Consider the following 26,828-nt stretch of genomic DNA (forward strand, 5'->3'; position numbering starts at 1 on the left):
TATTTGCCATTTTAATCCTTTTTATTTTCTATTAATCTATAATTCAACTTTTACCCCTAGTTCAATTTAGTCCTTTTTCCTAATTTCTTTTAATTAAACTAAATTCACCTAATTAATACCTAATTAAGCACTAAACTAAACTCTTAATTACTTCTAATAATTATTTTCGAACTCAATTTACTAAGACGGAGGCCCGATATTATACTTTTCCGATGCCCGTGAATTTTGGGTCATTACAAAAAAAGTATATATTCTTTGTGGAATTAAATGTGTTGCTTGTTTTCACTGATATTGATATGGATGAGAAGATGGTGGAAGACTTGGGATTTTATATGACTAATGTTGTTGAGGAAGTCAAGGATGATGCTGGAATTGATTTTAAGGACTACAAGACTGTGCAAATTGCTTGTATCAATTTTGGAAAGGATCGATTTGATATATTGAGGTTTGTATGTCAGCTATGTTATTTGGTTTATAATGATTGGCATTGTATGTATAATGAAATGATTCTATTTAGTTATTGTAGTGCTATGTTGCATAGAGATAAGTTTACTTGAATTCAAGTTTGGTTTGGAAGATTATTGGCATAAATATATACTTGTTACAATTTAATGTTGGTCCCTCTTTAGCAGTCTTCTGCTTCTTTGGCTAAATTAATATGTTCAATTTATGAAAAAATTGTTTATGGAATGACTTATTTTGAACCACTTGTTTTGATTAGTGTTAGTTTGCTTGGCTCTGAAATAGAAAGTTGATTTCAGGTCATTGTCAAGACAGGATATTCAAATTTTGGTTAGTTTTAGATGCCCGAATGCTGACAAGAAGGTGGTTTTCTCTGCAAAACTCTTGAAGAAACGTGTCCACCTTGATGAAGGAGATGTAAGTACTGATTCTTTTACTCCTTTGTTGTTTACTAATATATAATGTTGCTTTATTTTTGGTGTTCTTTATATTTCAATTTTGCGGCTTTTTTATGCAGAAGATTGCCATTCTTTCTTTCTGTTTTCGATAGTGATAAATTGTTTTGTGAATCAAGTTTGTAGTTCCTGCAGTTTGAGGAATTCTTGCGAGAAAGGATACCTTCTGACGAACAAAGAGGATAAGGCGCGAACTATTGATGTTATGCGTGTCCTAGTGGCCTATGGTTTTGATTATGTGAATGGTTCAATGGTAAATGAATCTGTTCTGAAAAAGAAGTTTGTAAAAACTGTCGCCCGTAAGTTGCTTTATGAGGTTGTAAAGTTGAGTGCTGTTCCTATAGATCCAAATTATTATGAATAGTGAACATTTGTAGAAGTCCAAGTCTCAATTTTTCATATGGACGATGCACCATTGTATACATTTGATCCGTGGCCTGCATGTAGCAACTAGCTATACTTCAGAGGGTTCAAAATTCTAAAGATAACTTGTATAACCTTTTTGCGAATATTGACTGCAGGTTCGTCTGATTGAGGGCATAATTGATCAAGTTGAGGGAACAATTCATGTCTCTTGGGTGCAACCAAGAGTTTTGGGGAGTCCACAGATTAAATCCTTGCGTGACTGGTTGGATAATTGGATGAGAAAATTACATAATGCTTGGTTATCAATTGAGGCTAAAACACCTGATCTCGTTGCATCATGAATTTTTTTCTCCAGTTCCTTTCTGCCATTGTAACAATTTTGTTATTTGAAAAGGGCAAGAAAAGTGAAATGATGAGCAATGAGGATAGAGATAAATGTTTGTCATTTGCGAGTAGAGCCATCTTTGTATGATTCCTTTAGTAGGTATTGCTTGATCCTTAAATCTTTGTTCTGAAAGGAGCGACTCATGTACTAAACTTTTAACTTTTTGGCATTTGTTGGATCTACAATGGCACTGGAATGCCTAAGGATATGGTTAACATTGCAAACACCAACCTTATCTTTCATTTTGTATTGGGATTTTTCATTAGATACAATCAGATATGATCCACTTTTGTGGATGAAAGTGCATTTTCATTTCAGATTAGATATTTTTCTACATGATCTATATATTGTTTGGCTTCAATATGTTACTAGACGAGCTGCTGCTACTTAGTTATTTAACTACAAATATGTTGATTAGTTTTTACCATTTACATGTGATGTGAATGAATCTTATAGGATGATTGCCAATCATGAACAATTAAACCATTTGATTGATATATTTAATTTGATTTATTTATTTATAAATAAATCATTGCAATATATGTATAAACAATTTAAAATATAAAAATTTATTAATATGTATATAAATTTATTAATATATGTAAAAACAACTTTTCCGAAAAATATTTTTAAGAACTGCCAAACAACAGAAAATATTTTACACAGATTCATCCAAACACCAGAAAATATTTTCAGTAAATCATTTTTCAGAAAAGTAAATCATTTTCAGAAAAACATTTTACTGGCAAACAAACAGACCCTATATGTATTTTATTTATACACTTAGATTTATTTCTACCACACACTTGTCATAATTTTGGTTTATTTTACATAATATAATAATATAATATATTTTATAATTAAATAATATATTAATATATTTAAAACATAAAAATCTAAGATTTTTATCATACTTATGTCGCCTCATTTATGGAACTTGGCATATTTACCTATTTAGTCCTTTTAACTTTTCTTTAATCTATTATTCAACATTCACCCTTACTTTAATTTAGTCCTTTTTTAAAATAACTCCTAATTAAGTCAAATTTACCTAATTAACTACACAACTAACTTCGTAAATATTTATTATAAATATTTACGAGTCCGATTTACTGGAACAGAGTCTCGGGAATACATTTTTTTAATTTTTGTCATTTTTAATTAATTAACCATTGAAATGTTAAAATTTCTTAACGAAACTTTAATACTACCCTAATGACACTCCATAAATATTTATAAAAATATTTATGACTCAGTTTATAATATTGAGGTCTCGATACCTCGTTTTCGACCCAATTTACCTAATAATTTCTTTTAAATCACAAAATTCACTAATTCAAAAATATTTCTAAAATCATGCTTAACTTATATTTATTAATTAATAAATTTTTCTAACTTTTTTTTCATTGGATTTAGTGATCTCAAATCACTGCTCTGACACTACTGAAAATTGTGATGTTACAGCGATGACCTCTAAACAGGTCGATATTATCTTCGAGTTGAATTAAGAATTTGTCTCTCAATTCTGGCTAAAATCTGAGTGCCTAAAGAGGCTACTCGATATGCAAATTCACAAACCGATAGTAGTTCATTGTGAAAGACTATGCGTGATGCACAGTCACTTACCGAAGAAATAATAGTCATTTGTCACTAGTATAGTTTGAATCCAAGCCTTTAAATGACATAAGTGAGTATAACTACTCATGGTTCTTCCCAACTAGATACTCTCACTCTATAAATCCATATTCGAGTAAGATATTTTTAAAATTCAAACTCTTATTAAAATCAAGAAATAAAATCTGATTAAACCTAGAGACAATATCAACCCATTAAAATATGTGTCTTTCTGAATATACAACACTTCAAAGCAAATTAATCCTTTTTTTCTTTTAGGGGTAATCTTTGCTATATTTTATTTTAGGTTAAACTATTAAAATAGTCACTTTTATTTACTTCAAGTTACATTTTAGTCACTTATATTTGAAATCTTACGTTTTAGTCACTTACGTTAACATATTGTAACATTTTAGTCACTGAGCAATTAATTTTCGTTAACGGTGTAACGGTAAACTGATATGACACGTTAAATCATCATTTCAAATAACAATTTTTGGTTAAATTATACAATTAGTCTCCATATTTTTTCATTTTGAGCAATTTAATTTTTTTCTTTTATGTTCTTTTTTCCATTCTCTTTTTTTCTCTCTCTCTCTTTTCCTTCCTTCTCCATCTCTTTTAACAGCAATTAATACTTAGTGACTAAAATATTACAATACAATAACGTAACATCTTAAATATAAGTGACCAAAATGTAACCTTAGACAAATAAAAGTGACTATTTTAATAGTTTGCCCTTGATTTTAAAGTGAATAAAATCTACTAGCAGACAATAGTAAGATTAAACACTAAAAATAACCCTAAAAATATTAATTTATTGTGTTTTGAAATGATGTAAAAGAATAGCATTTTTGTCTGTCATTTAAAAAAAATTATATTTTGTTTTATATATTTTTATCATTTTAAGACGAGATAAATCAACAATTTAATATTTAAATTTACTTTATTTAAAAATTGGATTATCTTTTCATTAAAATATAAATAAATTGCAAACTAGTTATAATAGTGTGATTATTTCATTTTTCTCGACCTATTAACAGAAGGAACCATTAAGCAAGTAAACCAACAATACCCCGAAGGATGACACAATGTGCCACACAAAATCATCATATTCAGTATTGAACTGCATACTCTTGTTCTTTGAAAATTTGTGACATTTATATTTATCAAACATAGCCGCCATTAACGCGAATGGTTTGTCCATTAACCCACTCACTAGCATCAGAGGCCAAGAACCCGACAACGGGTGCAACATCTTCGCTCTGACCAAGTCGATTATGTGGAGATTCATCAATACATCTCTGCACCGCTTCTTCACTTTTCCCAGCAAAGAACATCTCTGTCGCAATCGGCCCTGGTGCCACACAATTTGCAGTGATACCAGTTCCTTTGAGTTCCTTTGCTAGTATTTTTACCATTGCCTCTACAGCTGCCTTCGATGCTGCATACGCCCCGAATCCTGGCCTCAGTGCAGCAGCCATTGATGATGACAGCAGTATGATCCGACCTCCACTGCCACGCTTCAGCCTGTTTGCTGCTTCCTTGGCACACAAGAATGCCCCTCTTGTGTTTACACTGAAACAACACGTTTAGAACTAAATCAGGGTACTCAAGAAAATAATTCCAGTTTTGTTTTGGCCTCGAATACGAGCACGAATAAGAATCTCAGCATACGCAACTGCTTCAAATATATGTAGAATCTATCTAATCCAATCTTCCATGTTGCATATATTCCAATTTCCAAATGCAACCATATGACTTCTTCTCATAACACAGAAAATCATGGAGAATTAAAGAGAATACTGGGTACTTTTACAGTTTTTCATGAAAATTTTTACATAAACCTTCTCTAAGCAGTAGACTCTTTTCGGTAACTTTCATGGGTGGTTCATTTACAAGTTACAACCATGGATTTGAATAACAATCATAACACAATGTTAAGAACATTATTTTACAATTTTGACTCTCTTTACCGTCAATATTTACCACAATTCTCTTTCTGATAGTTTTATGCCACATCAGCAATTTCATCTTGAATTACAGGATTTTCATTTGGATTTGATTTTTTTCAGGATGAAAATACTGAAATTCATGAAAATTGCATCCATAACTGAATTGCAAGTAACCCAAAAGGTGACTCAAAGGCTACTAAAAGTTACAATTTGCACCAAAGCAATATCACTTGTTCTTCATACCAAGAGCTTAATACCCAAATTAACAGTGTGGAATATCTCTGGTAATTGCTAATGAACAACCCAAATTAGATATATTATGAACCCTAAAATTAAAACCAACCAGTTCATCTAAGCATTAAACAAGTCGAAGGATAAAAGATTTGTAACAATCCTACCCCTGCCAGTTATTCAATTAAAAAAAAAAGAAATTAAAATCCTCTAATTTTATAATCTGAATTATTATTTCAGCCTTGCCAATCAAAAGAGGTACTGTTTTCAACCCATAAAACTATTTGGTACTATAAAATAATCTGTCAAAATTCTTCATACATAATCAATAAAGATATTGTATTTTTTTTTCAATCAATTCCATCCATGATATTTAGTACAAGTGAAAGCAGTACCTGAAAATACGGTCAAAGTCCTCCAAGGCAGTATCAGCAATTTTAGGATACTTAGGATCCAGAACTCCAGCAGAGTTAACCAGGATGTGAATCGGTGATCCAAACGCCTGCTCGGCCGAATCAAACAGAAGCTTGACCTGGGCAGGGTCCGAAACATCGGCTTTGACAGTCACAGCTCGCGGGGAGTCACCAGGATACAGAGAATTGATCTGGGTAGCTACGAGATCGGCTTGGTCTGCACTGGAAGTGTAGTTAATAACGAGTTTAGCACCGAGTCCGGCCAGGTGAGTGGCTATAACTCGGCCAATACCACGAGATGACCCAGTTACTATAGCAACTCGGTCTTTGAGTGGGAGATTGGTACTGGTTGTAGAAGCCATGGGCATGGAATCTAGACAGAAAATAGCACAGAAATTAATTATTTCTGATATTTTTATTCATGATATTTCGACACTATATATATATATTTCAAATAATGTTTTAATACGCACTTAAACATGGGTTCTTTTCATAATTTTTTCAATCAATCCATAATTATCATTGAATTTGTTATAATGGTTGTCGACATTCTAGAATTCTGAGTCAGAGAAATGGATTTGAGAATTTCGCTTGAAATTCTCTTCTTTTTATCCTTAGAATTGTGGTGTTTTAAGTTTCTTTACAATCAATTATTGTGATGGGTAAATTATCTAATAGCGACTTTTATTTATTTCGAATAATTTTTGTTTGAAATATTACGTTTTAATAATTTATATTTTTTTACAAAATAATTATTCTCTCCTATTAAAATCAAATAAAAAAATTATGTTTGAGTTTAAATTTTCGGATTTTTTAAAATCCCTTTAATCCTAAAAACTCCCTAATATCTTCTTCTCACCATGAACTGGTGTTGGCAATCCCCTTTAAGCCTCCCCATTTAGCCGAATAAAAATTTAGTTTAATAGAGAAAAAATTTAATCAAGTTGAATTATGTTTTTATTACTTTTGGCCTTAAAAATAAGAGGGAAAATTTTTTTTAGTCCTTTTCTTTTGCCCGGTTAAATTTTTCTTCGACCTACGGTGCCACATGGCAGACTATGATTAGGTCACATTTAAAAAACTCAGCAAATAACACCGTTAGAGGGAGGTGCCATATCCACAGATAGAAATTTCGTTAAAGTATAGGAGGATTTTTTTGTCATTATCCTAGATAGCAATCTATTTAGATTTAAGGTTTTTTTTTTCGAATTAAATTTAAGTAAGATTGAGCATTGAATTAAATTGGGTGAAAAAAATTCGAGTTAGTCAAGTTGACAAATTTTATTATATCATTATAATTCGATTTGAATTTTTTCAAATCGAGTAAAATTATCCGAGGTAAATTAAATAAATTAAAATGTCAATTTAAAATATTGTTACAATATGAATAATTTCAAGTTAGAGCACATAAATTCGAAATACTATGATAAACTTGAACCGATAATTTACTGTCCTCAAATTTATTATTTTAGATTTTTTAAATTTTATTTATTTTTATATATTCTTTAGAATTTTTTAGATTTTTATTGAATATTTATATTTATTAAATATATTTTCATGAAATTTTGAAATTTTTATAAAAAAATTCGAAAATTATTTTAATTATTTTCGTAATTTTTATAGAAAGAGATCATTTGTTATTTTTGAAATTAATAAGGATCAAGGAGATATTTGCACCAATTTATTATTCAAATTATTTGAGTTATTCAAGTTGTAAAATTCAACTAAACTCGAACTCAAAAAATTAAATTACTTATTCTAATTAATTCGATAAATCGAATAACTCGATTCGATAAACTCGAAACTCGAAATTCTTTTAAATTGAATCAAATTTTACTGCCTTAAATTTATCATCAGACATCTTCTTAAGTACCATTTTACAATGAGATATACAAATAACAATTTAACCAAATCCTCAAGAACAAAAAGTAAAAAAGAAAAGAACAAGTGACAACAACAAATAGACTTGTCTACGGATTTGATTACTCAACCGGTCCAATAAATCCAATAAGACTGAAACTAACGTCGAACAATGTGGTTTTTACTTCAATCCAGTCCAAGTAAGATTGGATAAGGGATTTGAAAATTTCATAAGCTGAAATTCGACCCAACCTATGAACCCCTCTCCTCTTGACTGTATGGTGGTTTACACAACTACTCCTCCATTGACTCTAATAACCTGCCCATTGGTCCACTCACCAGCATCACTGGCTAAAAACCCTACAATTCCTGCTATATCCTTTGGCTCACCCAATCGACCTAGAGGGCAACCATCCACAAATCTCTGTATAGTTTCTTCAGTTTTACCAGCAAAGAACAGTTCTGTGGCTACTGGCCCTGGTGCAACACAATTTGCTGTTATCTTTGTGCCTTTGAGTTCCTTAGCCAAAATCTTTGTCATCGACTCAATAGCTGCTTTTGAAGCAACATAAGCTGCATATCCAGGTAAGAGGGATCCCACCAAAGATGTCGAGATCGTTATGATTCTTCCTCCGCCGTCGCGTGTCAACCGACGTGCTGCCTCGCGACAACAAAGGAACGATCCTTTGGTGTTGATGTTGAATGTCATATCCCAATCCTCTACTGCTGTGTTTGCTAAGGTTGGGTATTTTTGATCCATTATCCCAGCGCAGTTGACTAGGATGTGTATTTTGGAGTCAAATTCTTGCTCGGTTTTATCGAAGAGTAGCTTGACTTGCTCGGGGTCTGAAACATCGGCTTTGATGGCAACTGCTCGGGGATGATGATCAGTGGTACACGACGCGTTTAACTCCGATGCCAAAAGATCAGCTTATGTTGAATTCGAAGCATAATTGATCGCCACTCTTGCACCTAGAGAATGAAGGTGGTTGACAATGGCATGGCCGATTCCACGAGAGCCACCGGTTACTATTGCTACCCGGTCCTTAAGTGGTAGCAAAGATGGTGACACTTCCATGCTTGTTTCAGCTGCAAGAATGGTGAAACTTGAAGAGATGTGTTGGGGTATTGAAAATGGATGGATCGCTACAGTATTTATATCTGCATACTGCAAAGTCAAGCCTCTGACTAGAAAAGAGTAGGTTCTAATTTTTATGGCAAAATGCATTCTCCCATTGCCAGAGTTGAAACAGAAAAGGACATAAACCATTAAATAATTCAGCTTGAAAATAGGTGCAGTTGCCACCTTTGAACAAGCTCGAGAAAATCAATGAATTATCATATTATGTTATTTCAGCAAAGGAATATTTTAAATATAGTATTGAAGAAATCACCCACTTTCATGGCTTAGCTGGGAACTTTAAATGCACTATAAAACAAAAGCAAAAGAAAAGGCCGTTTGGTGAGTGAGTACACGTATTCCATGACGTATATTTGACTGGGGAAGCACAACGTTTTTTTTTATTAATAAATAAATAGATACATACCATAATGTTCAAACAAGCAGATGTAAGAGGTTTTCAAAAGGTATGGACTGGCATAGTGATTAAGATACACATGTTGTTTAATAACTGTTACTCCATCCAGTGCTGTTTGAACCAGACCGAACCGATTGGATCACGAATCGGCCAGGACCGTTTTGGAAAGCAGCTTTGAATTGGGTAGAACGGGAACCGGTTGAACCGGCTAAGAAATCGATTGAACTGGGGTTTTTTAATTTTTTAATTTTTTTTGAATTTTTAATAAATTTTAATTGGAATGGCAAACTGATGACCTGATCGGTTCGATCACCAGTCCGGTTTAGAAAACATTGACTCTATCTTTTCATTTTTATAAATATCAGACGAATATTCAGATATTGGTATTCATATATGCCATTTACACTTCGCATGCGAGTAATATAGTTTAAAGCTACAAAGTCAGTAATCTCAAGAAAATGTAAGAACATGAGCCATGAGATTTAAGAGGAAATTAAGTTACCTTATCATATTACATCAGAGAGGATGGCCATCGGTATTGCAGAAAGAAAGATAAACAGACCTGCTGGATAAACTTTTTCCAACTTCAACCCACAAGCGGAAACAGGGTAGCGAGGATATATCAAATATGCTGTTGATGCTTCATGGTGCAAAGCAAAAAAAAGATAAAACGAAAATGAGGTGAAAGGCAGTTGCAGTCACTAGAAACTGAAATATGCTTCACAGGCCTTTCAGGAGGAGGCTCAGAATAAACACATCTGCAAAAGAAAAGCACTATCAGATGATGATCAGATAACCGGACTCTCATGAAGATAATTGATAAAAGCAGAATTTTGTATCAAAATAAAGAAATAAATAGAGGTAGAATCATACCAAAATCTATTGTCTGCTAAATGAAGAATGAAATCATCCTATAGGATAAAATCAAGGTGCATTTTTAAAGCCTCATTAGTACAATTTTTTTTACCAGTAATCTTTGCATGAACAAGAGCCACCTTCAAAATGATATGCATCTCTGACTATAATCGGCCGATTAGATACCTTGGACACGAACTTAATCCAATTAAGGCAACCGTTACACACACGAAGATTCTTAATCACACAAACAGGAATTGCACTGGGCAAACTGAAGAGCCCAAATGCAGTAGTCACCTTCTCACTCTCCTTGTTCCACATCACTGAAAAGGCTACAACGGTCTTGCACGTAACCAATTTTAGCAGCTTGTTGATTCAGTTCTTCTAAGTGCTCATATGTCTTCTCAGCCAGTGGATGGAGCTGATCACCAACAAAAAACGCATGAATTGAACTCTTAACCTTGATCCAGCTTTGAGAAGGCTCCTTTTTCACAACTCTTTTCTTTCATCATTCACCTTGTAGGATCCCTAGAATCCCATTTCCTAGACGCTGCATATAAATTAGTGAGGACATAACTTGCTGAGTCTTGAGGTTCCAGTTTAAGAAGATGATAAGCAGCAAATTCTCCAATGTCTACGTTCTTATGAACTGCATGAGCACTTAAGAGTGTCCTCCAAATGATGGCATTTGGTTCAATAGGCATATCCTCTATAAATTTTCCAGCACGACACGAAAGACCAGCTCGGCTGAGAAGATCAACAACACAATTATAATGCTCAGGTTTAGGCACTAAGCCGTAGCCAAGGCCCTTGTCCACCAAACCCACATGACCACAAGCTGATAAAACTCCCACAAAAGTGACATGATTTGGTCTGACACCAACCTGTTTCATCTTCTCAAAGAGATTTATTGCCTCGATGTCGCATCCATGTTGAGAATAGCCTGTGATAATGACATTCCACGAAATCTATTTTTTTCTCAGGCATGTCCCAAAATTCCTTTTCTGCATCATTGATGCTACCACACTTTGCATACAATGTGATCAAAACAATAGCCACCTCAATTTCTAATCCATCCCCTGTTTTCATTATCATGGCATGGATCTACTTTCCTTGTTTTATATTAGCAAATATTAGCAGCAGCACTAACTGAGGGATAAAAGTAATAAATCAGCTTCCACTCCAGCTGTATTCATTTGAGAAAAAACCTTCAACACTTCGTTGCAGAACCCACTCTGTGCGAGTCCGGATATCAACACATTTCATGATATATTATCTTTTTCATCAATTTTTCTGAATACTGCATATGCATCTTACCTCTGACCACATCTAGCATAAAGAATAACAAGCACATTGCCAACTGATATCAGAAAGAAAAGATTGGGCACGAATTTGTCGTCCTTAACTGAGTGCTTGAATACCAGCACATGCACTGATTGCACTCAAAAGTCCTATGTTATCAGATTGGATCCATCGATTCAGCATGTCTCCAAAAAGTTAAAGAGCCTCATCAAACATATCATACTGTGTGTACCCAGCAATCATAGCTGTCCAAGAAACTAGATTGTCCACATAGTGAACATAGCTATCTCATTTACACCTTATCGATGCACCATTTAACCAATTTATTATCAGAAATTTTTTTGGATACATTTTTATGAACAGATTTACAAATTCCAGTTTAACCATATCATCAAATTCAAAGAGAAAAAACTAAAGAAAGATACATCGCAGCATGATGCTGTTAAGTGTTCAAACAACTCCTCCATCGACTCTCATGACACACCCTTTGGTCCACTCTCCAGCATCTCCAGCTAAAAAGCCTACAATTCCTGCTGTATCCTCAGCTCACCAACCAAAGGGGACAACATCCACAAATCTCTGGATAGTTTCTTCAGTTTTACCAGCAAAGAACAACTCTGTGGCTACTGGCCCTGGTGCAACACAATTTGCAGTTATCTTCATGCCTTTAAGTTCCTTGGCCAAAATCTTTGTCATTGCCTCAACAGCTGGCTTGGAAGCAACATAAGATGGTATCCAGGTAAGAGAGATCCCACCAGAGATGTCAAGATCATTATGACTTCCTCAGCCATAGCGTGTCAAATGATTTGCTGCCTTGTGACTACAAAGGAATGATCCTGTAGTGCTTATGTTGAATGTCATATCCCAAGCCTCCACTGCGGTATTTCCAAGGTTGGGAACTTTTGATCCCTTATCCCTGCAGAGTTGACAAAGAGGTATCTTTTGGAGCCAGATTCTTGCTCAGTTCTATCAAAGAGTAGCTTGATTTGTTCAGGATCTGAAACATCAACTTTGATAGCAACTGCTCAGGGATGATCAGTGACATATGATGCCATTTAACTCAGATGTCAAAAGATCAGCTTGTTTAGAATTTGAAGCATAACTGATTGCAACTCTTGCACTGAGAGAATGAAAGTGGTTCCAAAAGAGCCACCGGTTACTATTGCTACTCAGTCCTTAAGAGTAAGTGAAGATGACGACACTTCCATGCTTGTTTCTGCCACAAGAATGGTGGAATAGTGAGTTTGGGAAGGATGGAACTTATATGTTGGGGACTTGAAAATGGATGGATGCCAACAATATTTAGATCTGTATGTAGCAAAGTCAAGCCTTCGAAGTGAGAAAAGCAGATTCTAATTTTAGGGCAAAATGCATTGTCCCATTACTGTGATAGTTTCCAAACTGCCCATATTGCCAGTGTTGAAACAAAAATGGAGACACGTTAAACAATTCAGTCTTTGTCCCACACAATAGAAGCATTAAAACTAAAGTCTAGTTGCCACCATTGAACGTTAAAAAAGAGATTCAATTTGAGTACAAGTAACAAATTTTACATATGTTACTTCAGCAATGAGGAAAAAAAATTATTATTATAGTATTAAAGAAATTGCAGACTTTCATGTCTTAGACGGGAACGCTAAATTCACCATAAAACAAAGCAAACAAAAAAAGGCACTTTGGCGAGTGAGTACATGTACTCCATGACACATATATGACAAGGGAAGCACAACATTATTTATTAGAAAAAAAACTAGATATACCATAATGTTCAAACAATTAGATGAAAGAGGTTGCAAAAGATATGGACTAGCATAATAATCAAGATAGACAAGCTGTTTCCCTCCCTATTTCATTTTTAAGTTTAATAACTGTAACTCCATCTTTTAATTTTTCTTGAAATACTCATATTCGACACATATCTGGATATTGGTATTTGTATAAAGCTACAATATTGGTAATCTCAAGAAAATGTAAAACATGAACCATCAACCATGACATTTAAGAGGAAATTAAGTTACCTTATTGTCTAACATCAAAGCAGATAGCTTCTGGTAGTGCAGACAGACAGCAAAAAGTGAGATAAACTGATCTACAGGACAAACTTGTTGCACATTGAACTTTTTCTAATTTCAACCCACAAGCAGAAAAGGGAAGCGAGGATCAATCGAATAAGCACATCAAATGTGCTGTTGATGCTTCATGGTGCAAAGCAAAATGAAGATACAAAAATGAAGTGAATGGCGATCATTAGAAACTGAAATATTATTCACAAGCCTTTCAGAAGGAGGCTCAGAATAAGCACCAATTTACTGGTTATCTCTGCAGAAGAAAACAGCACTATCAAATGATGATCAGATAACTGGAGTCTTATGAAGATAATCAATAAAGGCAGAATCCTACCATAATCAATTGTTCGCTAAATGAAGTATGAAATCAGCCACTGGGATAAAATCAAGGAGCATTTCAAAGCCGCTTTAGTACATCATCTACTATTTACCAATTACCAGTAATCTTTGCATGAACAAGAGCCACCTTCAAAATGATGAAACCGGTATGCATCTCGGACTATAATTGGCCGATTAGATACCTTCGACACAAACTTGATCCAATTATGGCAATCTTTACACACACGAAGATTCTTAATCACACGAACTGGAATTGCACTGGGCAAACTAAGGAGCCCAAATGCAATAGCCAGCTTCTCACTGTGAATATAAACAGTCGGGTCCTTTTCTCCTTGTTCCACATCACTGAAAAGGCTATAACGGTCTTGTACATAACCAATTTTAGCTGCTTGTTGACTAAGATCTTCTAAGTGCTCATATATCTTCTCAGCCAGTGGATGGAGCCGGTCACCAACAAAAAATGCATGAATTGAACTCTTAACCTCAATCCAGCTTTGAGCAGGCTCTTTTTTCACACCTCTTTCTTTCATCATTTGCCTTGTACAATCCCTGGAATCCCATTTCCTAGACACTGCATATAAATTAGAGAGAAGGACATAACTTGCTGAGTCTTGAGGTTCCAGTTTAAGAAGGTGATAAGCAGCAAATTCTCCGATGTCTACATTCTTATGAACTGCACAAGCACTTAAGAGGGTCCTCCAAATGATGGCATCTGGTTCAATAGGCATATCCTCTATAAATTTTCTTGCACGACACAAAAGACCAGCTCGGCTGAGAAGATCGACAACACAATTATAATGTTCAGGTTTAGGCACTAAGTCATGTTCTTTGCTCATGGAGTCAAAGTAGCCAAGGCCCTCGTCCACCAAACCCACATGACTACAAGCTGACAAAACTCCCACAAAAGTTATATGATTTGGCCTTACACCAACCTGTTTCATCTTCTCAAAGAGATTTATTGCCTTGATACCAGATCCGTGTTGAGAATAGCCTGTGATAATGGCATTCCAAGAAATCTCATTTTTCTCAGGCATTTCTGAGAATTCCTTTTCTGCATCATCAATGCTCCCACACTTTGCATACAATGTGATCAAAGCATTAGACACCTCAGTTTCTAAGTCATACCCCTTTTTTATTATCCTGGCATGGATCTGCTTTCCTTGTTTTAAATTAGCAGTATTAGCAGCAGCACTAACTGAGGAGATAAAAGTATATAAATTAGTTACCACTCCTGCTGTATTCATTTGAGAAAAAACCTGCAATGCTTCCTCGCAGAACCCACTCTGTGCGAGTCCGGATATCAATGCATTCCATGATATATTATCTTTTTTATCAATTTTTTTGAATGCTGTATATGCATCATGCCTCTGCCCACATCTAGCATAAAGACTAACAAGCGCATTGCCAATTGAAACATCATCTGAGAAACCGGAAAGAAAAGATTGGGCATGAATTTGCCGTCCTTGACTGAGTGCTTGAATACCAGCACATGCACTGATTGCACTCGAAAGTCCTATGTTATCAGATTGAATCCCTTGGTTCAGCATGTCTCCAAAAAGTTTAAGAGCCTCATCAAACATATCATGCTGTGTGTACCCTGCAATCATAGCTGTCCAGGAAACTACATCCTCCTCAGGAAGTCTTCTGAGAATTTCTAAGGCAGTTTCTAACTTTCCAAGCTTAGCATACATGTCAATTAATACACTACAGACATAAACATCATACTGGAAACCAGTTTTAATAACTTGAGAATGAATCTGCTCTCCCAAGTCGAATGCTCCGACGGAGGTGCAAGTTCTTAAAATACTTGGATAGGTAAATTGGTTAGGCACCAATCCCTCAATCTGCATCTGTCTAAATATATGAAAAGACTCACTAAGGTTATCTAACTGCCCATATGCAACCAGCATCACATTCCACAAAACTACATTTACAGTCTCCGTTGTACTAAAGAACTCATATGCAGTATCTATATCAGAGCATTTAACATAAAGATCAAGCAGAGACCCTTCAACAATTAAGTCCGTAGAAAACCCAGCTTTTATGGCATATGAATGAAGTTGCTTACCTGTAAATGAAGCTCCGAGAGATGCACAGGCACCCAAAAGACTGGCAACTGTAACACAGTCCGGTTTCAAGCAATCATGCTGCATTTTCTCAAACAATTCTAGAGCTCTATCACTATATCCACACTGTGCTAACCCAGAGATCAGTGAGTTATAAGTAACACCATCCCGTAGCAATGTATTGCTGAAAATTAGTTCGGCAGATACCAAATTCCCAGAGCGTGAATATAAAGTAACTAAAGCATTGCAGACATAAGTCTCAGAAGAAAATCCCAGTTTGAAAACAAGGCTATGGAGCTGCTCTCCCAACTTAAAGAACTCTATTTTCGTGCAAGCACTTAAAACACTAGAAAAGACATACGGTGTAGGTAAAATTCCTGCTATATGCATCTCAGAAAACAACAAAATAGCTTGCTCCTCATATCCATTTTGAGACAAGCCCGAGATCATAGCCAACCAAGAAACAGTATCCTTCACATATAGTTTATCAAATAACTTCTTCGCAGAATCTATAAATCCATTTTTCATGTACAAATCAATCAATGGGTTACAAACAAAGGAGCTAAAACTAAAACCATCACGAATAATCCTAGCATGAATTTGTTCAACATACTGAAACCAAACATTGCTACCTGTACATGCCTTTAAAATGCTGGCAAAGGTACTCTCATTAGGATTCACATTTTCAGCTACCATCCTTGAATAAAACCCCAGTACTTTATCATTCATTTTCTTTGAAGCAAATCCAGAAATCATTTTATTCCAAGAAAAAACATTTCTTTTTGGCATATCATCGAAAACCTTGATTGCACCATCTAAATCACCTAAAGCAATATAAATATCCATGAGCTTCTCAGATAAAAAGTGTTCATTACTGAAGCCCATCTTCAAAATCTTCCCATGAAGCTTCTTTCCTTCCTCTATAGACCCAGAATTCAAACAACCTTCTAAAAGCCAAAGAAAAGTTTGATGATTGGCTTTAATCCCTCTATTTTCCATCCAATGCAAGAAAGCAACTTCCTTGGAATTCCCTTCATCTCCTTCAATAGAAAGCTCATCAAATGAATGAGAAACCGCATTAGTATGAAAACAATCTAATCTCAATCTGCTCCAGTTCCTATTAAAATACTGCAAAATTTCCAAAAAAACGAACAGAAAATGAGAGATTATAATAAAAAAATAGGAAATAACAGAAGTAAATGTATAGGTAATCCAAAAGTAAAAGCTACCAAAAAAACAAACTTTTTGCAAGTTCTTCTGGGTGTGTTTGAGAGAGATTTGGTGGGGTTTGAGTTTAAGGAAAGGAAAGTGATTAAAGAAGAAGTAAGTGGAGGAACCATGAAGAGAAATTTGGTTAAGAAACATGGGATTGTTGTTTGGTTTTTGAGTATTGGATTGAGCATCAAATTTGAACAAGTTTAAGGAATTGGGTATATGTTTTAAGGATTGCTGCTAATGGTTTTATTCCTCTATCGACTGGCGCCAAAGAAAATGGAAAACATTAGATAAAAGATAGTTTTTTTCCGGGTGGTTTTTTTTATAGGAAAAATAGTTTTTTTTTTATATTTTTTTTCACCTATTAAAAAACTATTGTTAAATAAAATATTTTTTTTTACTTTAGTTAATGGTGGTGACAAAATAAAATTATTAAAAAAACTGTAGCAATTGTGAACTTCTATTAAAAATTATTAAAATATTTAAAGTATAATATGTAGCATTTTATTAAATAATTTTTTTATTAAAAATATCGTATGTTGTAATTTACTTGGTTCGGAGAGTTTTTTTAAGTGAGTTAATAGTTGGTATATAAAGTGATAATAAAATAAAATTAAATACTTTTGGCCAGGGAAAAAACTTTAAGTACTTAAGTGGAGGAGGTTGCATATAGTCCTTTTTTTTGGCGAAAGATACAATTTTTTTTCATTTATAAATATTTATATGTTTAATATATTAGTTGGCCCCTAAAATTTGATTATTTTTCAAATTGGTACCTAACTTCTTTTTACCATAGTGATACAAGGTTGGGAAGTTAATTTTTTAAGGGTAAACTACATTAGTAGTCACTTAATTTTACTTTCTTTTTTCCTTTTTCGAGCACCAACTATTCAATTTTATCTTTTTTTTTATTACCAACTAGCTAACGTAAAAGTGGGAACTCCCAAAAATCCAAGATAGTTGGGTGACCAAAAAAGACAATTGAATAATTGAGTGACTATTTTGTAACTTTTCATAGCTGGATGACCAAAAAATAAATTTACTAATAGTTGAATAACCATTTTGTAATTTTTCATAATTAAGTGACCAAAAAAAGCAAAAAAAATATAGTTGTGTGACTAATGTAATTTGCCCATCTTTTAAAAGTTCAATGTTATGAACCAATTTCAAAATGGCATCATTTTACCTCCATGAAAATCATAATATATAAACTATTTTGAAATATTAATTAATTAAATTAAACAACATTCATGTTGACTAAGTGTTAGCTTGATTGACATCGATATTATTGCCAAAGTAGGGTTCAAATACAATGAAACACATTAATCCTCCTATCTAATGGTGAAAATTTTTTACTATTAAAATAGCCTGTGTTAACTTGAAGTTTCAAACTATTATTGAGAAATCACACCTAAAAAATGAGGGGGAAATATTATTATTTAAAGTAGCCTTTGATAACTTGAAATTCCAACCTATTGTTGAGGATCTTATCACACCTCACAAATGAGGTGAAATCATAAATTTTTTAGTTGGGTTGGAATTAAATTATAATTTTTTTACAAGTTAAAATATAATTTTATGATATATTAGTTTATAATTTTATCTTTTTTAAATAGATTAAATAGATTTTTTTAGGGGGTTAAAGTTTAATTTTATCATATATTAACTTAAAATTTCATTATTTAAGGAGGGACTAAATTGAATAAGTTTTATTTTTAGGGGACCAAGGCCCCTTCCTGCCCCTTTAAATTCTCCTATACTCACCAAAATGCCTTTGTCAAAAGTGGACTCCTAACTTTCAATGATTATAGGTTCTAATATTCTCCATACAATATTGAAAAAGAAAAACGACTCAGTTTTTTAGGTGGGCTTAAGTTGGACATGAACAAAGCCTTTACTTAAATAAGTTTCTCTTGTATCCAATATGTTCTCTTAAAGCCTTGTTCATCAATCTTTGATAAGTTCTTCCTATGTTTTTCAAAGCAAATGACATAACTTTGTAATAGAATGTCCTCTATGATAAATGAGGTTATTTTATTGATATTTGGTATTCACTCGAAATTGGTAATAGTCGGAGAAGGTGTTCATGAAACCTATGTACTCATGTCTTGTTGATGACTCCATTAACCTATTTATTAAAGGAAAAGGGAAGTTGTTATTGGGGTAAGCTTTGTCTTGACATGTCTAGTGAATAATATCTTTAGCTCAATAAAACTCTATGGATCATGTTAGAAGAAAAAAGTACTAGCTTTTAGCATGGCTCCTCAAGGTCATTGGGAACACTCTGCGTATATTGTCCTCAATAGTTTGGACAAATTGGTTTAATAAAATATCCATCAGTTTCATTAATATCTTTGTATATTGTCCTCAACGGGTTTTGCACGCAAAGTAAAATGAAAACAAATATTGACTCACTAATTATCTAACGTTTAAATAACACTAAACAGTATTGCGTGGTTTGATCGTAATACAGAAAGACGGTATATATTAGTGGATAATCTAAACACGTCATTAGTTTAATCGAAAATGAACAAATCGATTGAAAGATTGATATATCGTCCATCAAGTCCAATTGGGGAGATACATTGTCTTAAGTATTAAAGCGGATAACTCTTAAAAGATAGAGATATAGATGTGACCGACAAGACTAACAGTAAATGGAACAGGACCCAAGATGAATAAATCCTAGATTCGTTTATGGATTCATTCACTTGTGATGTTCATAGTATGACATACCTTAATCCTAAGTAGATGATGGACTATGTATGCGTGACTTGTATACTTTGATGTAAATGAAAGCCTGAGTTCAAATAGATAAATAACCGGAAGCTGGTAAGTTGGGTATATGACTTCTACGATTTGTAGCATCATTCCATAACAAGGGAATTCATAGCCCAATAAAGAGTAAATAATATCCTCTCATCAGTATTACATGATAAATGAAAAACAAATATATCCATAGATCATTTGTCTTTGTGATAAATGATTTAATTATTATTTGGTAGTAGTTAACTTTTCTTGAAGGAAGATGTAATGGTCCATGAGATATAGGATTATATTGGGAGAACAAATTTATCCCAAAGAGATTAAGGATATCCTATGGGCGTAACACACTTATAACAAGGTCATTGGACGAGCATTTATTGAGTATCTTTCACAATGGTATATAATAAGAGAGTCCAGTCATAATATTTAAATGGATTGACTTTATGACTGAATAATATTATAATTAATAGGTGAAAAGCCAGAACTTAATTACAAATAGTGGCGAATCTGGTGGACTGGTAGAGGCCCTGACCCCCCTAAAATTATAAAATTGTTTATTTATTAGTTAACCCCTTAATTTTTAAAAAGTTTGCCCCCCTTTGAGTTGCTCTTTGGCCCCATTCTAACTTTGAACAATAAAAAATGTTTTCTTTTTTTCATTTCATATCACATATGTTAAATTTTTAGCTTTAAATATTTATATAATATATTACAACTTTCTTTTTTTATGATAGTTGGCCACTTTTTAATTTAACATTAAATATGAATAATTTAGGTTAAAATTTAATTTGTTAACTAGTGAAAAATAAGTCTCTTTTACTACTGTTATTAACAACTATTGTTATCAACGTCTCCTTCAAATGTGGCATCGAGTTCATCTTCTAAGGTTTTTTTTCATCTTTTTACAATTTTACTATTGTTTTTATTGTGTTTTAATTTTATAATTATTAATTTTTTAATCTTTTAAGATATTGTAGTTAAGCTAGCCAACTGATTACTTGCACAATATTTCCCACCAAGCAAAACGATGAAGTTGCAAATAGACATCACCAACTTTCGGTAGTTACAAGAGGAATCACTTTACGAAGCTTAGGAACGCTTCAAACTTATACTCCGTAAGTGTCCTTACCATGGTCTTCAAGATTGGTTACAATTGCAAACATTTTATAATGGTTTGGATGAGAATTCAAGGTTGAGTTTAGATTGAGCGTCTGTAGGGGAGTTCATGTCTGAGACATATACTGAAGGTTGCCAACTCATTGAGGACATAACAATGAATTCTTACATATGGCCAACTGATCGATTCAAGTATCGAGCTAAACCACCAACTGAGAATGTAGTTAGTGGTGAGGATAAGTTCCAACAAATCCTCGAGAGGTTTAAGAACCTCAAAATCAGATCGAATAGACCACATATTCTCGACCAACATCGTTTTGTGGGATTCCATGAAAGCGGAGAAGATGAAAATGTTGTTTGGGGTAGTAATATAAAGGGAACCTATGCCAATGTTAACTATATGGGTAATAAGGGTGGTAATCCCTATTTGAACACTTATAATCCAAGGTGGCATAATCATCCCAATCTTCAATAGGAAGGAAACCAATGGGGTTCGGGAGTGAGTCCACACTAACCGTACCAATTGTTGATACAATGTTGAGATGATGTCTGTGTTGGAACGCCGCTACACCTTGTGGTGCAACTGAAAATTAGTTCCAACGATCACAACCCATGGATCCATGTCCGAGGAATGAATCCGAGTTATAAGAAAGGCTTGAAATTATACTTTTCTAATCTGAGTAGGGAAAATCAATTCTGGGCAGAAAACAAATCACAACTACAATGTTTAGTTTCGACCTTTAAGGTATCTACCCAGTGAAAACAATAGAAAAACTCCTTTAAACTTTTCGGAGAATTTTTAGAAAAACCCTCGCTGCTAGACCAGAGAATTTTTTTGGGTGAAAGATGAAAGGAGAATCAAGACTTTCCTATAGTCAGAAATTCTTATTCAATAGCCAAATCACGGAGAGTGATTTAAGGGATTGGAATAAAACGTGATCCTTTTTTCAAAACAATATCAATTTATTTCCGCCCTTGAATATATCCTTTGACCAAAATTATTTGAAACCCCTTTTCAATAATTACGACAAAGATATATCGAATAAAAATTATATGAAACCCATTTTATATTTATTTTAATTGGATCATCTATGTATGTGTATCAAGCATGCACACACATCATGTCTAATATCTAACTTAATAGAATTAAATTAATTATGAGAACATTTCTATAATTAATATTATTCAAGCATCAAGTTAAATTTAACTCTATCTTTCTACGTATTCCAATCGTTTTAACCATAAAGTGTGATCCTGTAAGATCCTACAATGTTGGCGGTAATATTAGAATATTTCTAATGTTACAAACAATGCCATCTAGCAATGCATCACATCTACCCAAGATATAAGAATTCATGGTTTGACATAACCTTTCTGTGATAATGTCATCTTGTAGTATATCCCTTTGTCCTTAATATCTAGATTAAACACAAGTCATGGAACAGTCACCCTTGTATAGCCCAATCTTTTGTTTCTTGATTTCCCGAGTAGATTAAGATAAACAAATGAGTGTGATATCTCATATCAACTTATTTGAGCATGGTCATGCATTTCTAGTCTCACCCGATCGAGAGGTCTAAGATATTGCTCCCGTTATGTAGGAGGGACAAATCCTATCTTGATCACTCACATTTCACTATATAGATTGTGGCATACCTAACATCAATCTTTATAGTCCAACCATCTACGGAAGACGTTTGATTGTGTCAAAGCATACGACTCCCGATGTTGGAACAATGATAATCTCAAGTCTAAGGATCATACATACAATTATCACTAAGAGAAATGTTGTGGCTATTACATAATAATCCAAGGAACATTCTTATGACGGGTCAGTCCAGTATATTATTCTCTAATATATACTTATGTGTTGATTTGATACATATTAATAACAACAATTGTCATCAATCAAACACGTATTAGTCTCAATGCATTATTGTTGTCTAAACCCACAATAATACTTGACTAAAGGCATTTAAGAATGATCATATCATGCTTTGGATATTATCATTACACGATTTATTTAAACATAGAAATAATTACCTAAAACAATAATAACAATGCCTTTGTTAATAAACTAGGTAAAAGGATGCTATTACAATCACCATCTGATTGGTCTTTGGGCATTTTCTCAACAATAAGTTGATAATGGTTCACCCAGTGGATAGAGAGCTATGTACGAATAACAAATGCCCAACGCTTGTCAGAGGGTAATCCTCAAAGTGAAGGCTCGTTTAGTTGCCAAACCTACAAGGTAGGGAGCCACTTGAACGTATTGCTCTTGCGTTGATTCGAAAAGTCACAAAATAGGTCGAAGGCTTGGACTTGGGTATGTGAGGTGCAACTATAACAATTTATATTTAAGTTCATATTTAAATTAGGGTTACCAAACATCCTTAAACTATGACTTGGGTTCTAAAATTAGGGTTACCAATCAAGTGCTTCCATCGTCCTAATGTCAACTTGAAAGTTAAATGACATCTCAAATTTGGCATAGAGCATATTTAAAACAAGTAGATCAAAATTTAAACAGATGTCTAGTCTACGGTGTTAAAAAATAATGTCTATTTTTTATTTATTAACACATTATATCCATATTGTCCATAGATATAAACATGTTTTAAATTTGATCAATTTTTTTAAAATAGGGTTTAGAGTTATGATAGAGTTTAAATTCGAATCAAATAAAAGTTAAAACATCAATATATATTTAAAATGATATGATGACAAGTATAGCCTTTAAATTTTACATTTTTATCAATTTACCCCTTATTCTTTTTTTGAGTTAAATTTGGCCCTCAACTCTTAAAAAGAAAATCGAATTGAACCATCAACCTTTCAAAAAGAGTTTAATTCTTGTTTTTGACAAAAATAGTGATTAAAATGTTGAACTTTTAAACATGGTAGCTTACATGACAATCTAAATGTATTTCATGCCATTTTTTGAATTTTTGTGATTTTTTAATATCTCTATATATTTTAAATTATTTGTTGATGTGAAGTATAAAACAGATGAAGGATATTGTCAAATTTAACTAAAATAATAATAAAAGTCTAATTGATAAAATATATAAACTTTAAAGATTAAATTTATCATTTCGCCAAAAATTTATTGAGGTGTTCGTTGAGTTAACGATTGGGATACACGATTGACCGAAACTCCCCCGCCTTCACAACGGTCACATCGATTTACAGTGTTAAAACGACCTCGTTTATCTCTCTCCTTATTCTTTTAATCCCTATCCCAAAACCTAGAAAAACAAAAATCGCATTGATCTCTCAAATCAAAACCCCTAAAACCCTCAAATCCCCTACCATGGCAATCGCGAGAACGGGCGTCTACGTCGACGATTATTTGGAGTGTAACAGTCCCCAATTGCTCCACTTTATCACATTAAAATTTAAAAAAAATTATTTTTTTTTCTATATAATTGATTTCGAGCTTGAATTTCATGTTTAATTTGAAGTTTCGAAATTTTGTTTTTTGATTTCCGATAGACTCAAGCACCTTGCCAGCTGAGCTTCAAAGACTTCTCAATACAATTCGAGAACTCGATGAACGGTCCCAATGTAAGCTTATCATATTTTTGGTATTCTAAAATTAGGGTTTTGAATTGGGGATTTTGATTAAAATTATACCATTTGTTATTTTCTTTGGAAGCTATGATTAATCAGACGAGGCAACAAACTAAGTATTGTTTAGGAATTGCGGCGAACAGAGGGAATGGAAATAGTTATATGAATAATGGTCATGAAGATGAGGAAACCGTTGAGAAAATGAGGAAGGATATAGAGGCCAGTCAAGAAAATGCACTGAGTTTGTGCACTGAGAAGGTTTTGTTGGCGCGGCAAGCTTATGATTTAGTGAGTTTTGATTGTTTGTTTGTTTGTTTGTTAGTGTCCTTATTTGAGCTTGCATTGTTGTTGATTTTGTTGTAATTGAGGTTTTTTGTGACATGATTGTGTAGAAAGCTATGAAATTGCTAATTTTCTGCGCCGCTTTTAACTAGCATGTGTGGATTCAAGTGATTATAGGTCACAAGCTCCAAGCAGTTGTTTGCATGGCAGAGCATTCCCATCGCTATAATGTTTGATTGAAAAGTGAAGAACAATAGATATCTGGTTCAAGCTAAGAAAAGGCATAGTTCTCAATTTAATTCAATTTGTCTGTCTAACATGATAGCTTTCTTGTTTACTTACCCTTTGTAAGAAAGAGATTAGAATTTTTGCATCTTGTTCAACCACATTTATGGATTTAATTTAGTCTAAACTAAAACTATAGGTCCAGATTTGTGTTTATATTCAGCTTTAGGAAGTTCTGTCATTTCATGAATCATATTATAATTAAAGCTCACAAAATGATGATGCCTGAAACTTATTTCAGATAGATAGCCATGTAAAACGCCTTGATGAGGATTTGACCTATTTTGCAGAGGATCTAAAGCAAGGTATGGTAATTGCAATCACAATTGAGCATTGTTTAGGGATGAACTTCTGCTTGATTATCAATTTGTCACCCTGCTTTTTCTTCCTGCAATATATCAGAAGGAAAAATTCCACCGGATGAGCCTGCCATTCTCCCTCCACTACCTATTGTTCCTCCAAAGGTTGAGAAACGCAAGTTCTTTTATGGAACACCTCAATCAAAGAGAGTGGATTACAGGGAAAGAGATTGGGATCGAGAGCGTGATAGGGATTTTGAACTGATGCCTCCTCCAGGAAGCCATAAGAGAGATTTTGCTACCCCTCTTGATGATCAACCCATTGATCCAAATGAACCTACTTATTGTGTCTGCCATCAGGTTCTGCCTCATTATTTTTGTAGATATAACTATTTATTTAAATAATTTTTCACTGCCTTCTTGATTTTAAAGCTTTACCTCAAAATTGAAGGCTTGTTTTATATTATGTAGGTATCATTTGGAGATATGATTGCATGTGACAATGAAAATGTGAGTTCCTTCCTCTCTGCCCTTTTCTCTTTTAAAATTTAAATATTATCATTTATGAGTAGTAATGTAGTTTTTTGTATTTATTTACTTGGCTTCTATGTATTTTCACTTTTAGTTATTAAATTTCTCATATCTGAGTGTCAAAATAATGGATTATGAAAATGAATTAACGGATAATGTGGTGTGGCAGTAATTTGCATATATAGCGCAAACACATGATGGAATACAATGATGTTTACAAACCTCCCCTGTTACCCCAAAATTTTGATATGTACTTATTCTCATGATTGACACTATAACTATCAACAATTTGGTGGGTACTTAACGTTTCTATTCCTTCAGTGCCAAGGAGGTGAATGGTTCCATTATGCTTGTGTTGGGCTGACACCGGAGACAAGATTCAAGGGAAAGTGGTACTGCCCGACCTGTAGGACACTTCCACAATGCCAATAAAGACATATCTGTATTGCATGATCTGGGATGTTTAAGTAAAATTGCACATTGTGCTGTTTAAGCAAACCTTTTCCGAGTTTAGGAAGTAGTTAACTGTAATTCAATCCAGGGATATAGGTGTTGTTACAAAGCTTTGAACCATTAAATTTGACAAAACTTCAGATTCTTTGAAGTAAATGTGCAGAAATCTTACTTTTGATGGATTGTATACGATCAGATGTTGCAAGAGCTTGATCTGCTGCCTCCCCTATGAGATTAACCATTTTCCATTAATTTGATAGTTAAAAAGAAAGGAAAAAAAGGGAATGTGTCAACAAAAACAACCAAATCTTCTCTTCTATTGTGGGTGTTAAACGCTGCTTTACCTACCTGCAATGCTTGACACCAGCTTGATAGAGATGAAAATTCGGATTGTGGAT

The 26,828-nt window shown here is 33.6% G+C and overlaps 3 protein-coding genes and 2 pseudogenes across 6 annotated transcripts; 1 reads left to right on the top strand and 4 right to left on the bottom strand.

Moving 5' to 3' along the window:
- Window positions 1–4,357: 4,357 nt before the first annotated feature.
- LOC107942853 (NADPH-dependent aldehyde reductase-like protein, chloroplastic) lies at window positions 4,358–6,533 on the bottom strand. Of its 2 annotated transcripts, XM_016876581.2 has the most exons (3): window positions 6,355–6,533; window positions 5,864–6,254; window positions 4,358–4,860 (listed from the first exon to the last, which is right to left on the bottom strand). In XM_016876581.2, the coding sequence occupies exons 2-3, from the start codon at window positions 6,247–6,249 to the stop codon at window positions 4,452–4,454; spliced, it is 795 nt and encodes a 264-aa protein (XP_016732070.1). In that variant the 5' UTR covers window positions 6,250–6,254; window positions 6,355–6,533; the 3' UTR covers window positions 4,358–4,451. The 2 variants fall into 2 exon arrangements, with proteins under 2 accessions (XP_016732070.1, XP_016732069.1); XM_016876580.2 differs by having other exon boundaries at window positions 5,864–6,522.
- Window positions 6,534–7,702: 1,169 nt separating this feature from the next.
- On the bottom strand, window positions 7,703–8,819 carry LOC107942852 (NADPH-dependent aldehyde reductase-like protein, chloroplastic; annotated as a pseudogene).
- Window positions 7,834–17,414, bottom strand: LOC107942851 (pentatricopeptide repeat-containing protein At4g13650). 3 transcript variants are annotated; one of them, XM_016876578.2, is made up of 6 exons: window positions 17,150–17,414; window positions 13,837–17,035; window positions 13,455–13,755; window positions 10,153–12,652; window positions 9,782–10,037; window positions 7,834–8,830 (listed from the first exon to the last, which is right to left on the bottom strand). In XM_016876578.2, exons 1-2 carry the CDS (start codon window positions 17,270–17,272, stop codon window positions 13,937–13,939), a joined length of 3,222 nt encoding a protein of 1,073 aa, XP_016732067.1. In that variant the 5' UTR covers window positions 17,273–17,414; the 3' UTR covers window positions 7,834–8,830; window positions 9,782–10,037; window positions 10,153–12,652; window positions 13,455–13,755; window positions 13,837–13,936. The 3 variants fall into 3 exon arrangements, with proteins under 3 accessions (XP_016732067.1, XP_040960549.1, XP_016732068.2); XM_041104615.1 differs by having other exon boundaries at window positions 17,137–17,401; XM_016876579.2 differs by having other exon boundaries at window positions 10,153–12,837; window positions 17,137–17,343.
- Window positions 11,763–12,845, bottom strand: LOC107942842 (NADPH-dependent aldehyde reductase-like protein, chloroplastic; annotated as a pseudogene).
- A 6,704-nt stretch (window positions 17,415–24,118) lies between the features above and the next one.
- Window positions 24,119–26,637, top strand: LOC107942847 (PHD finger protein ING2). The gene is made up of 7 exons (XM_041104616.1): window positions 24,119–24,366; window positions 24,503–24,574; window positions 24,666–24,868; window positions 25,389–25,452; window positions 25,550–25,806; window positions 25,918–25,956; window positions 26,299–26,637. Exons 1-7 carry the CDS (start codon window positions 24,321–24,323, stop codon window positions 26,407–26,409), a joined length of 792 nt encoding a protein of 263 aa, XP_040960550.1. The 5' UTR covers window positions 24,119–24,320; the 3' UTR covers window positions 26,410–26,637.
- Window positions 26,638–26,828: the final 191 nt, after the last annotated feature.

This window comes from Gossypium hirsutum, chromosome D11, assembly GCF_007990345.1.
Source record: "Gossypium hirsutum isolate 1008001.06 chromosome D11, Gossypium_hirsutum_v2.1, whole genome shotgun sequence".
In the NCBI taxonomy this organism is placed as follows: domain Eukaryota; kingdom Viridiplantae; phylum Streptophyta; class Magnoliopsida; order Malvales; family Malvaceae; genus Gossypium; species Gossypium hirsutum.

Excerpts from the sequence above, each read along its gene's own strand:
- LOC107942853 (XM_016876581.2), bottom strand. The coding sequence starts at position 6,249 with ATGCCCATGGCTTCTACAACCAGTACCAATCTCCCACTCAAAGACCGA. Across the intron at positions 4,861-5,863 it reads GACTTTGACCGTATTTTCAG|TGTAAACACAAGAGGGGCAT; the intron begins GTACTGCTTTCA and ends GTGTTGTTTCAG.
- LOC107942851 (XM_041104615.1), bottom strand. The coding sequence starts at position 17,310 with ATGCTCAATCCAATACTCAAAAACCAAACAACAATCCCATGTTTCTTA. Across the intron at positions 17,036-17,136 it reads GCAAAAAGTTTGTTTTTTTG|TATTTTAATAGGAACTGGAG; the intron begins GTAGCTTTTACT and ends GAAATTTTGCAG.
- LOC107942847 (XM_041104616.1), top strand. The coding sequence starts at position 24,321 with ATGGCAATCGCGAGAACGGGCGTCTACGTCGACGATTATTTGGAGT. Across the intron at positions 24,367-24,502 it reads CGTCGACGATTATTTGGAGT|ACTCAAGCACCTTGCCAGCT; the intron begins GTAACAGTCCCC and ends GATTTCCGATAG. Across the intron at positions 25,807-25,917 it reads CTTATTGTGTCTGCCATCAG|GTATCATTTGGAGATATGAT; the intron begins GTTCTGCCTCAT and ends TATATTATGTAG.